Here is a 12,392-nt window from a genome sequence, read left to right as displayed (position 1 = left end):
GCTGTGGTTTGTGCACGGTCGCCTTCCATGACGCTATAAACGTGTCAGAATGAAAAGATTTTAGTGCGACACTTCCTTGTCCCGAAGCGATGCTGCACGGGACTGATGTACCAACCATGCACCTTAGTGCTTAACGGCCCACATGCCCAACTCAGGTCAAAATGGAGATTTTATGGTTATTTTCAAAGCATTAGCCTGAACATTCCTTAAACGTTATAGATACTATATTTATATACTTTTGAAGCCTTATTATCCTTTATATTTATTTTAAACATTTGATGACTGCATAGAGTATTTTTACCACGTTTTTCTTAGCTCGTCTTCTTGTTTGTCCGGTGGTTGTTTATCCAGTACAAATATTGCAATCGTTTTTTTAGCTAACTTCCCGACTAGCTAGACATTTGAAACTTTTAGAATATATCAGAACACGATGCCAATGCATTCTTTTAATATTTTTAGCCATCTTTAAGTAGAATTGAATTCATTTTCAGTTAATTATGTTTTGTATGAAACGTTATTTCGGAAGAAATCCGTAATCCAATCCACTATTATTGGTTGCTAAGGGGGTGGTCATAGCAACTAAATTATTAATATATACGTGCGTTACTATGGAAATCAAAATGACATTTCAGTATTCTATATTTGTTTGTTTGTTGCAAAATAGCAACAAAATGACTTGTTGACAATTGCCTTATTTGTTCTAGATTATTACTACATAGAATTGTCAAGTTTATATGATTCAACAGAAAATTTAAAAACGCGGTATGTAAAAAGTTATTTTTATCTTATATTACATAAACAAATTATTTACAAAAAAATGCGTTTTATTAAATTAAAACATCAATACAATGCAGTTCCACCATGAATTGACAGTTAACAAAATAAAAGAGATATATTCGGTATTGAAAGTAGAGAGATTTCACTATGAAATAATAATTATACACTATAACATAATGGACTTGCGTAAATATCTATTTTTTTGATGTTTTCTATGGAAGAAGTAGCTTATACAATAATGGAGAAATATATATATATATATATATATATTTGAAGAAGGCAGTGGGCAATATTGTGTTTGGTTTTACTTCTTACAGGATAAAAGTAAAGAAATTATAAAGTTTAGTGTAAAAAGTGCAATAAAATAATAAAACTTTAAGTGGGATTACCAGTGGGGCCCATATACATCTAATATAAACTTATTTAAACATCATTCGAAGAAGAAAGTGTCAATAGTTCAACTACTAGGTGTTTGTAAACATCAGCATCTCTTCACCTATTTTTAAAGGTTTACATAATGTACATATTTAGATATTTTTGCGATAAAATATTAATTGTTTTTAAAGACATCTTTATATCTAGGTATATTTATTGGTAGATATGTTTTTCCATATATTTTACGAATACCGGTATTAATACCGGTATTCAACAGGAAATACCGAATTACCGGTATTGATATTTTCATTCGGTATTGCAATCCCTAGCAGTGTTGTCGACGCAGGAAGAGCTGTCTACCGTACGGTTGACCTATTTACACTATTTGATTAATATAAAGGAATTAATGGCAATGAAATTGCTGATCAATTGGCAAAAAAATCAGTAAAATACTCATCAGAAAATATAAAAATTCCATACACAGATTTTAAAACCCAGTTTAAACAAACAATGAGCGAAAATAACGGTAAATATTTAGAAAATCTTGGGAAAGAAAAGGGAACACACTTCTATCAAAATTATTATAGTAGATCACCTAAAACTTGGTTTAGTAAACGTACACATAAAATAAAGCGAGATGTAATAGTTACAATAGCTAGAAGCAGGACAGGGCATTACAGTCTCAACGAATCATTGTACAAAATTAAAGTGGTAGATAGCCCTCAGTGTCAGTGTGGGCATCCCACTCAAGATCTTAACCGCATTGTCTGGCAATGTGATGCCCATGACCAGGAGAGAGAGGTTTTAATGAATAAATTGGGAAAATGCAGGTTATACCCTCCTTTCACGATTAATTCGTACCTGGCAAAACCAAATATTTCAGTTATGAAAATTGTACTTACATGAATTTCTCCAAAAATGTAACGTAAATGTCTAGTGTGTAGTTTAACAAAAATTTAATTCTGTATTATTAATAATGTAATTTATTTATGTCTGTAGTTAAAAAAAAGTGTATGTATACTTTTGTAAAGCATTGTAAAGCAGAATAGCTTTCCATTCAGAGAAGAGCTCAATTGCTTCCAAATAAAGAAAAAAAAAAATTTTTTACAGAACACTATAAAATGAAATATATAATAATTATGTGTGTTGTTGAAAATCCATGATTTCTATCTCATTATTTTAAGGTGCAGCGCCCTTGTGTGTATCACCAGGGGAAAATACCGTATGTAGGCCAGAGTTTCATTCAATTCCATCTAGGCGCGCCCCCCAGTCGAAATTGTTTATCATCTACCTTGAACTTTACGTGCCTGTACGATAATATCGACCATCCTAATTCTCATACATTCGTACATCAATATCGAATTTCTACAAATAACCTAGATATACGATATCATTATATATAATATAACCGTAACCAATCGATACGCGTAGTAGGTACCTACCGATACACTCTTTTTACTGATTTTACGATAGTGCGAAGGTAATGGACAAGGGCGTATGGGTTCGTTGATATAATTTATAACAGCGTTTTAAAATATATATGTATTCAGTGGCGAAGGGTGGAGGTAGGGTGATAAGATCCGACATAAATAGTGCACATTAAACTTTGTAAGTTATTCGTATTCGTTTTTATTGAACTGAGATAACAATTTATAGTTGGTTAGTTTTTGAAAATCAATTAAACCCTGTCTAAACCAAGTATAATAATTTTGGTATACGAGTATTTTGGGCGATCCGAAGAAATTGTGCAGAGTTTTCATTCATACTTCTTTGTTTTCTAATGGATTTAAATTCAAATTCCATCAAGTACCTACCGTCGATAACGCAGGGGCGGCTCTACCTTAAGGGTTCATGGGGACCATCCCCACATCGTTATCATGTCGAAAATGCGTAAAAAACGTCCGATATTTTGATCATTCTCATAATATACTTACTTAATTACTTAAATGATTTTTTTTTAAATTTCATCTATCTAAACCCGTCGCAATTTTATAGAGATCTTTATTATTATTATACAAATAAATAAAGCAATACTTGTAAATTATGGGATAACATAATGATGATTACACGGTATTGAAATAACTTATTAAATTCGCCCTATTTCACTGTGACACCTATGTACAAATTATGAAACCTATGGCGTCTATTTTTCATTGATCGGGGTCACTCAATCTCATCCTGTCGCTGCAGTACAAATCTATTTCTACAATGTATGTGAGTGCATTAGCGTTACTATGCATACTAGGGACCGAATCAAATGACCCCATAGGTTAGTAATAACGCTCGTTGTATGTTGTTGTTCAAAACTGATAATGGCAGATTTATAATTATTATTACCTATTAATTAAGTTAATATTTTTAAGCACGATTTTTAGATGTGATTAAGTAACGACTCACATAATCATATTATTTATTCTGAAAAATTACTCATTTCCTCATTAATAAATCATATTATTATAAGTTAATGTTCTTATAATAATATGAGAATCTAGGTAGGTATGTATATCGATAATAATTAATGGCTAAACCCCACCACCTAGAAAGTCGCCGATCCGCCACTGGTCGATAGTATTAATATTATTTGTTTTCGTTGAATTAGAAATACATTTATAACCAATGTTGTCTGTTATTTTTTTTTTTTAATTCATTAAACCATGCCTAAACCAAACTATAATAGATAAAAAATCTTCTTTTCTTTCTACCATGCGGATAGAATCGTATGGGCCTCCACAGAGGAGATGTTTGTATTGACAGGTTTTGTTTTTTTACGAGAAATGGATGTCAGCCACTTGCTCAACCTATTGGGTCCATACCCTGACACACACAAATTGAAAAACAATATGTGTACTTGCCAGACCCAGGATTCGAACCTGGGACCCACGGCGTTATAGTCCAACGCTTAAACCGCGCGGCCACCGTGTCCAATAATATTAATCCATCTATAAAATATCCAAAATTATGTATGATTCAATACCATGAATGAGTAATTTTTGACTATTATCTATTATGGTTCAGTTTTCGCAGGGTATGATTGAATTTTAGAAACTATCCAGCACTATCTTTAAATTGTAGTCATGGTTCAATGAAAACAAAGACGTATGACTGACAAAGTTTAGTATGCAATATGCCCTATTTATGGCGGATCTTAACAGCCTACCTCCACCCTTCCCCTCTCATATATTATATAATAATATAAAATTATGTCTTATACATAATATGTATAAATAAAAGTTTTAAAAAACTTTGTAATTCGGAATCAAATAATTTCTACTTTGGAAATAGGCATTCATACACCACAAATTATTGATTACACTACCAACTTACCAGTGGCGCACCCAGGATTTAATATTGGGGGGGCCCAAGGAGGAGAATGTAAATTAGTCCCATTGGCTCTTTTCTTCTTCACAGCCTAATTTCTCGTTTATCGGCCTTTTGTCTATTGCACTTGGTGTACCTACACCATGGTCCCCACATCCTGAAATGGACCCTCAGGCTAGGCTATTTGGCGGGCCCCCTACCTACCGCTAAGATTAAAGGCAGTGTGAAACACTACATTAACGTTTTTCAAATTGTGTTTTAGTTCAAATTAGTGAATTATTGGAGATTTTTAATATATCTACTTTAATAATGGAGCTGTCGAGTATCAACGCATAATAATCAAAAAATATATTATACAATTATATACTTAATTGAAAATATTCATGGTTATGAAGTATAATAGCGCCGCGGGCGACTTTTTTTACTATTAAAGGTGATTTGTGATGTGTGTTTATCTCACTTATCTGGTCAACCCGACACGCCGCCCCCCCCACAGCCCGGGCCCCCAGGAATTCTGGTGGACACCGAGAATTTTTTGACAGTTTTATTTAGAAATTTTTGTGTTAGAAATTAAAATCTAAGAATTTTTTCTAAAAAGGGTGCTACAAAATTTCAAATATTTTCTTTGCCGTGTTTTTATTTAGGTGCCAGGGCCCCTTGCCCCCCCCCCCTGGGTGCGCCACTGCAACTTACTATCATTGAGCGCTTAAACCTCATGGCTTGTTGTGATGTTAAAATAACTGTTGCAGTGAAACTGATTTGCTGGTGTATTGATGGGAAAAGTGCAACGGAAATGGATCTAGGTGTATCCGTAAAATTGCGGCAGTATTACGATTATGTTATTAGTTATTAACAATGCTTAAATCAGTTGCACAACGAGTTTACGATTTATATAACGCGGACGTTTGATCATTATTGTATTTATAGTCAAATAATAATGTGAGTTTTTCATACGAACACACAAAGCCTTTAATCGAGTTTGTGTTCTATAACCAGTGATTAGCAACCAATCTTTTCGTGATAACTAGGCTTAGGATTTTTAGGTGCTAAAAATTAATAATAGGTACCTAAAATATATAGATATAATTGGAAAATATGTTATTAAAATTTCATAATTATGTGCTAAGAAACAAAAATAGGTGCTAAAAATTTAAGTAAGTAATACAATAAATCATATTATATATTAATTTCAACAGTTTAATTTATTATTTATTCACAAATGAAGGCAAAACGCTTTATTACAATAAATAATAAAATAATGCTTCAAATTTTCGAAAGTGAATCTTTGACGATTTGATCTTGGCAGATTTTTCTACATGGAAAAACTTCTTTCCACTTTTATTATTGCGTATGTAAATGAAACTATTTCTGAAGTAGAAACAATTGAAACATCTGAGGCATCTGATGGATTTTCCAAAACAGCTTTAATATTCTGCAGCGTTTGAAGTCCAGTATTTTTATTTAAAACATTATTTAATTTTGTACTTAATTTTATTCCAATTGGTACAGGAACATTTTCTTATTTTAGCAGCAGTATTGTTTAACATGTTAATTTGCTCCACTAGTGACTGTTTAGTTGATACTAACCTTTCAATTGTGTTTACTAGTGTTAATTAATTTTGTGTTTATGTGAAAATATGCGCTTTAACCTAAAATATGTAAAAATATGTAATTATCCAAAAATAGGTTCTAACAAATAGGGCTTTAAATGTTTCAAAATTGTCTGAAACAGATAGATATTTTTGATATTTTGTTGTGGAGCCACTCAAAAATAATATTTTAATACCTAAGAATCCTAAGCCAAATGAAATAGGGACCAAAAAAATTTTGGGGGCACATTTATACCCATAAATATAATTTTTCGCATAATTATTCAAACTTGTTCCAAGCCGATTATTTTACAATATGTACACTACAATCTTATTCCATTCTTTAAAAATTAGACATTTTTTTGGGCAAGAAATCTCGACTTTTCTCGAATTTCTAAAACTCAACTTTTTTTTTTATTTTGCAAGAAAATCTTATTACAAACTTAACTCTGATCTCAGGCGGAGTCCGTAAGGAGATATTTTCGCTATCTCGAGAAACCAATAAACTAATCTCGAATTTTCGAGAAAAAATATTTTTGAATTCGAGAATTTTAAAATCTCGAAAAACGAAAAAAACAGAGAAATCATAAACTCTGAGATCACAAACAAAGAGCTGAGAGACTGCTTATTATTACCATGTTTTTCCGGTATAAAATTTTTCTTGTTTGTCCAGTCTTGCAATCGATTTTTAACTAACTTCCCGACTAGCTAGACATTTGAAACTTTTAGAATATATGTACAAATATATGAACAATGCATTTTTTTAATACTTTTAGCCATCTTTAAACAGAATTGAATTCATTTTAGGTTAATTCTGTTTTGTATGGAAAGTTCTAACAACTAAATTATTTACTTATATATTCGTGCGTTACTATGGAAATCAATATGAAAAGTCAAAATGACATTTCAGTACTTATTCTATATTTATTAATACATAGAATTGTCAAGTTTATATGATTCAACAGAAAATTTTAAAACGTGGTATATAAAAAGTTCTTTTTATCTTGTAATTATTTTTAATTATAACTTGAGATGAAAATCTTTGCTCACCTCGATATGTCGTAGAAAATTAGAGCTGAACTGCGATAGCCTTGTCGGAAATCCGAGGATATTCTTTATTAATCGAAATCCAGAAAATAGCCAATGGAACATCGGCAAAGTTCAGTTTTAGCGTCCCGTCGTTTCTCAATTCAACAAATTCCTTTTGAATTTATAGGGAAAGCGCTTTAATAATAGAATTTTCGGCATTGGTTGCAAAAGGGTTTCGAATCCAGTCGTATTGATTGTATGAAAGTGATGATAAAATTTCTTTTGCAGCAAAGTAAAATGTTTTTGAGACGGATCCAATATTAATTGCTTGTTTTCAATGGTGGTCTGGTAGGTCCTTTGATACATTTTTGTAGAGATCATTGTCTTAACTCCTGCTAAAGTTCGAGTTTATTTTTGAATCCTTCTAATTTATCAGAGCACGTCCAATATATTTTCATTCTGACCTTGCATTATTTTATTAAGTTCATGCAGTTACTCAAATATCCAGGCCGGTCCGGACCAGCCGAGTGATTTAGTAGAGTGGCGAGTGATTTAGTGAATTAGTAACTGAAAAGTGTCCGAACACAGTTCATTAGTGAGTGACGTGTCAAAATGAACAGAGCACAACGTAACAAAGCAAAAATAAACAAGTTAATAACTTCAGTTGTAATGGCTATAACAGAAGAATTGGAGGAAGACATTTGCGAGAAAAAAGAAAAAAAATGTGGATAAGAAAATGGATCGATATAAGAGGTGCACTGGGAACTACAAATGTTCTTCTCAAGGCATTAGAATTAGAAGATCCCAAAGAATACTTCGCAACATTAAGAATGACAGAGAGTTGTTTTAAGTTTCTAATAACAAAAATGCTGGTGGCTAAGATTGTAAAAGCATGTTGTGGATTGCATAATTAGCTAAGACGAACAAATTTACAGTCGAGACAATTAGAGTATACTGTCGACAGAGAAAATCTTGATACAGGTGTAGTTAACCGCGGTAATTGGAGATATGAGCCAGACCCTCTTGGTTTGAAACCACTGCCAAGTTGTTTGGCAAATCATTCATCTCAAAGGTCTCAGGATCTTCGGGAAAAACATGCAAATTACTTTGTGGGAGAAGGGTCGGTACCTTGGCAGACAAAGATGATACATTAAGTGTTTGATTATTACTATTACCTTTTTCGGACTCAAGGGCCTCAAAAACGGATATAAAGAAACTTGTTTATTATTTTTTTTAGATTCTAAGGCTTCATTAATTAATTCATATAAGTATAGTTGCCACTTTGTAAATTTGCACTCCAGCTATTGTGCATTAAATAGCGTATCAGTGTAGTGAGAAGTGAAAATTTATGAAGAATATTAATGTGACCATTTATTTTGTTCCTCAAAACGGTACATTACTATTTTTAGGTAATAGTACCAACATATGTGTATTCAAGAATATGCATATCTCTTCATATATTTTATTTATAATGAAAAAAACAGGAATGCACACGTGAAAATAAATAATTTAGTTTCTGAAGAACAAATTTGTTTAAGTATATATTTGGACTTAATTTCAAATTAGAATGAAAATCAACAAAACATTGCTTTAAGAACTGCGATTTGTAACTGTGTTTTTTTCGCTCGTCAACAACTTATTCATAAGCGAAAAGATCCTTTTTTACCTGTACATTTATTCAATAATAATTACTATACGAAAGTTCCTATGATTTAAATTATTGGTGTGAAGTGTTTGAACAATTCCACCCAACGACTTTCGGTTGAAACAGTTCCATTCTGTCACTTTTTGCGTTGTAATGTAGGTAGTTAAAAATAAGCGAATAGGGTAAACTGAGCTTATTCCGTGATACTAAGGTTTTATAGGGGTTTCAATAGAAGTAGTGTACTTTTTTGTACATCTTTGACAACAATCTTGATGTTAAGGATATTCATTATTGACAAAGATAACAATGAAATTTCAAATGTCATTAGCAAAAGTATTATTGAGATATAAAAATGGAGAATTAATATTGAGTTGATTAAAGTGAAAAAAATAAAATAAATACAATTTAAAACATATTGAAACTCTAATGATGAAAATTATACTAATTGTATTATTTTTGATGCCGACAAAAAAAATCAATGTATCAAACCTATATTCAAGTGCTATCTCGTTCGCGCGTATTTAATGTCAATAGTGTTGAAAGTCTACCAACTGGCGATTGCACAGAACAGCGACTCGCGATGATATCATCACAAGTTTTGTGGAATAAGTTTATTGGGCCACACATACTGAGTATGGGTAGTTTCATCCGAAACTTGAGTACACAAACTGGTGACAGTATTTCCAATTCACCTCTAGTAGGTAGGTACTTACCTTGATTCCTAACCGGTGTCAGGATCTCTCCAAACTTTATTTTTAACGTATTTGCATTTAATATTTTAATAAACTTAAGTACTATTGCTTTGTTACTTAACGAGTAATTCACGAGATTTGAGAATGTAACATACATACACAGAGAAATTGAAAATCTTCCCTTTGTAAGACACTTTGTAAGAAACCCTTTGTAAAGACTGGATTGACGTGAGTGTGATACACCTCGATGCGTTTAATGTATATTTTTTGTCATTGTTCCAGATCCCCGATCCGCTTGAAGCCTGAGTGCTGGAAACCATACGAAGAAGAGGTCACTTGTACCATCGGCGCCGGCTGCGTTGGCCGGTCCATCTTCACACTGTGAACATGGAGCAAGAACAAGTGGATCTAAACTCAACACTCACTCAAGATGGTGAAATATTGTTTTATATTTTTTGACGCGTTTCAATTGTGTTTATTTGAATTTAAAAAATGCTGTATTGCACTATTGAGAAGCACTGAATAATTATTGACAAATATGATACTGTACATCTTCATCAGGACCGTTTATACATGGGATCGGAGGGACCTTGGTTTAATACGTATTCAACCCCCCAAAAACCCAAAGTGTTAAAGCGTAATATTAAAATTAACTATTTCTTTTATTCAACGAATAATTGACAAGATTTAAGAATGTACCATTCTAATTATTGAACATACATAATTTTGAAAAACACTTCTGAGAAAATATATTATAACCAATAGAAAATTTTTTTTGAAAAAAGTAAGCCACGCGGCTGGAATCGAACCAGCATCTCTTGGGTTTACGTTCCGTCTGCGCATTATCCTCTATGCTACGAGGCGACATAATTTGTCGCAATTAGTATGTCGCCTCGTAGCATAGAGGATAATGCGCAGACGGAACGTAAACCCGAGAGATGCTTGTTCGATTCCACCCGGGTGGCTTACTTTTTCAAAAAGAGTTTTTCTGTTGGTTATAATATATTTTCTCAGAAATGTTTTTCAAAATTATGTATGTTCAATAATTAGAATGGTACATTCTTAAATCTTGTGAATTATTCGTTTAATAAAAGAAATAGTTAATTTTAATGTTACGCTTTAACACGTTGAGTTTTTGGGGGCCGAATACGTATTAATGTGGTATTAAAAGATATTTCCCTTTATAATCAGTTTTGAAGTCGGTTACCTCCAATTCTGCCATTATAAGTTAATTGCAAAAACCGTAAGCACATTGTTTTGGATTGCATTTAGGATTTTTACTTTAACTATTATGTATTTAGGTACTGAATCGTATTTTTTTCACGCACCTCGAGTTGTAAAAAGAACAACTAAATTATTTCAATATATTTGATTTGTCCACAAATGTTATGTATTTGACCGTGTGATTATTGTGATAGGTATATTATTAGCAATCGTGGCGTCTGGTTTTTTTGTGCATTGTAAATATTTTTTCCTGATGAAAAATCGATTGCAAGATTTGTACCGGACAAAGAACCACCGGACAAATGAATACGAGCAAAGAAAAACGTTGTAAAAAAATAACTACATAGGTAGGTACTTACGTAAATATTTTTGGTGAGCTTTGTTAGGAAGCAGTGTTTCCTCTGCTTGAAGTTTTTTTTATTTTTTATTTATCGTACTTGGGGACCCTGGGTACTGTATATGATAATTAATGTTATCATTTTATTGACAATTAGAAGTTTATAACGACATAAGTAGGTAGAATTTTTTCATCTATTAATATTCAATAAAAATCATCTAAATTTATTGTTTATAAAGAATAATGATCTATTATAATAATATGCTATCGAGTGTATTGTTATTAATAAGATAGGGTTTTTACTAAATATGTTTTTTACTGAGACTTCAACTATTCATAAGTTGTTTATTGTATTTTTTGTAACCTTTGACTTGATAGGTAGGTAATGGAGTTTTTACCTAATTTATTGTATTGATTTACCACATAAGGTAGAGTTAAGAGTGTTCGTTGTCAGTGTGTGTTTACCTTTGGTGAGTGTACACGACGCCTGAAGATGCCGAAAGGCGAAACCCGTGTCGCAAATAAATTAAATGGAATAGTACAGAGCTTGAATCCATTAGAATTTAAATAAGAAGTGATTAAAAGTAATAAAATTTTCCAAACAAACAAAATATAAACCTCTTTGATAATGGTGCAGTTTATAACTAGGCTTAGGATTCTTAGGTATTTAAATTTTTTTTTTGAGCGGCCCCACAACCAAATATCAAAAATATCTATCTGTTTCAGACAATTTTGAAACATTTAAGCCCTATTTGTTAGCACCTATTTTTAAATATTTTTGGATAATTACATATTTTTACATATTCTAGGTGTAAGCACATATTTTCACATAAACACAAAATTTCAATGTTGCTGGACCAATTAAATAGTGCTTTAAATAAAAATACTGGACTTCAAACGCTGCAGAATATTAAAGCTGTTTTGGAAAATCCATCAGATGCCTCAGATGTTTAATTTTTTTCTACTTCAGAAATAGTTTCATTTACATATACAATAATAACATCTGTACAAGTGGAAAGAAGTTTTTCCGTGTATAAAAATTTGCTAAGATCAAATCGTCAAAGATTCACTTTCGAAAATTTGAAGCATTATTTTATTATTCATTGTAATAAAGCGTTTTCTTTTTGTGAATAAATAATAAATTGAACTGTTGAAATATATATGATTTATTGTAATAGGTACTTATTTAAATTTTTAGCACCTATTTTTGGTTTTTTAGCACATATATATGAAATTTTAATAACATATTTTCCAATCTTATCTACATATTTTAGATACCTATTAATAATTTTTTAGCACCTAAAAATCCTAAACCTAGTTATAACTATTGTGTGATAAATTATAACCATTGACAGAACACAGTATTATATAGGAAATCTCACTATTAAAGTGGACAAGATAAGTTG

At 31.6% G+C, this 12,392-nt stretch overlaps 1 protein-coding gene across 1 annotated transcript in view; it reads left to right on the top strand.

Annotated features, from left to right (window-relative positions):
• Evi5 (ecotropic viral integration site 5) overlaps positions 1-12,392 on the top strand; it is a 162,607-nt gene that overhangs the window by 121,070 nt on the left and 29,145 nt on the right. The window contains exon 3 of the mRNA XM_085941126.1: positions 9,708-9,858. Within this exon, the coding sequence (XP_085797252.1) occupies positions 9,813-9,858 (46 nt within the window). The 5' untranslated portion in view covers positions 9,708-9,812. The remainder of the gene's footprint in view (positions 1-9,707; positions 9,859-12,392) is intronic.

This window comes from Rhyacophila brunnea, unplaced genomic scaffold, assembly GCF_057557595.1.
Source record: "Rhyacophila brunnea isolate RB1 unplaced genomic scaffold, BYU_Rbru_1.0 scaffold_1, whole genome shotgun sequence".
In the NCBI taxonomy this organism is placed as follows: Eukaryota; Metazoa; Arthropoda; class Insecta; order Trichoptera; family Rhyacophilidae; genus Rhyacophila; species Rhyacophila brunnea.
The sequence above is the reverse complement of the archived record's forward strand: the minus strand, read 5'-3'. Positions and strand labels throughout refer to the sequence as shown.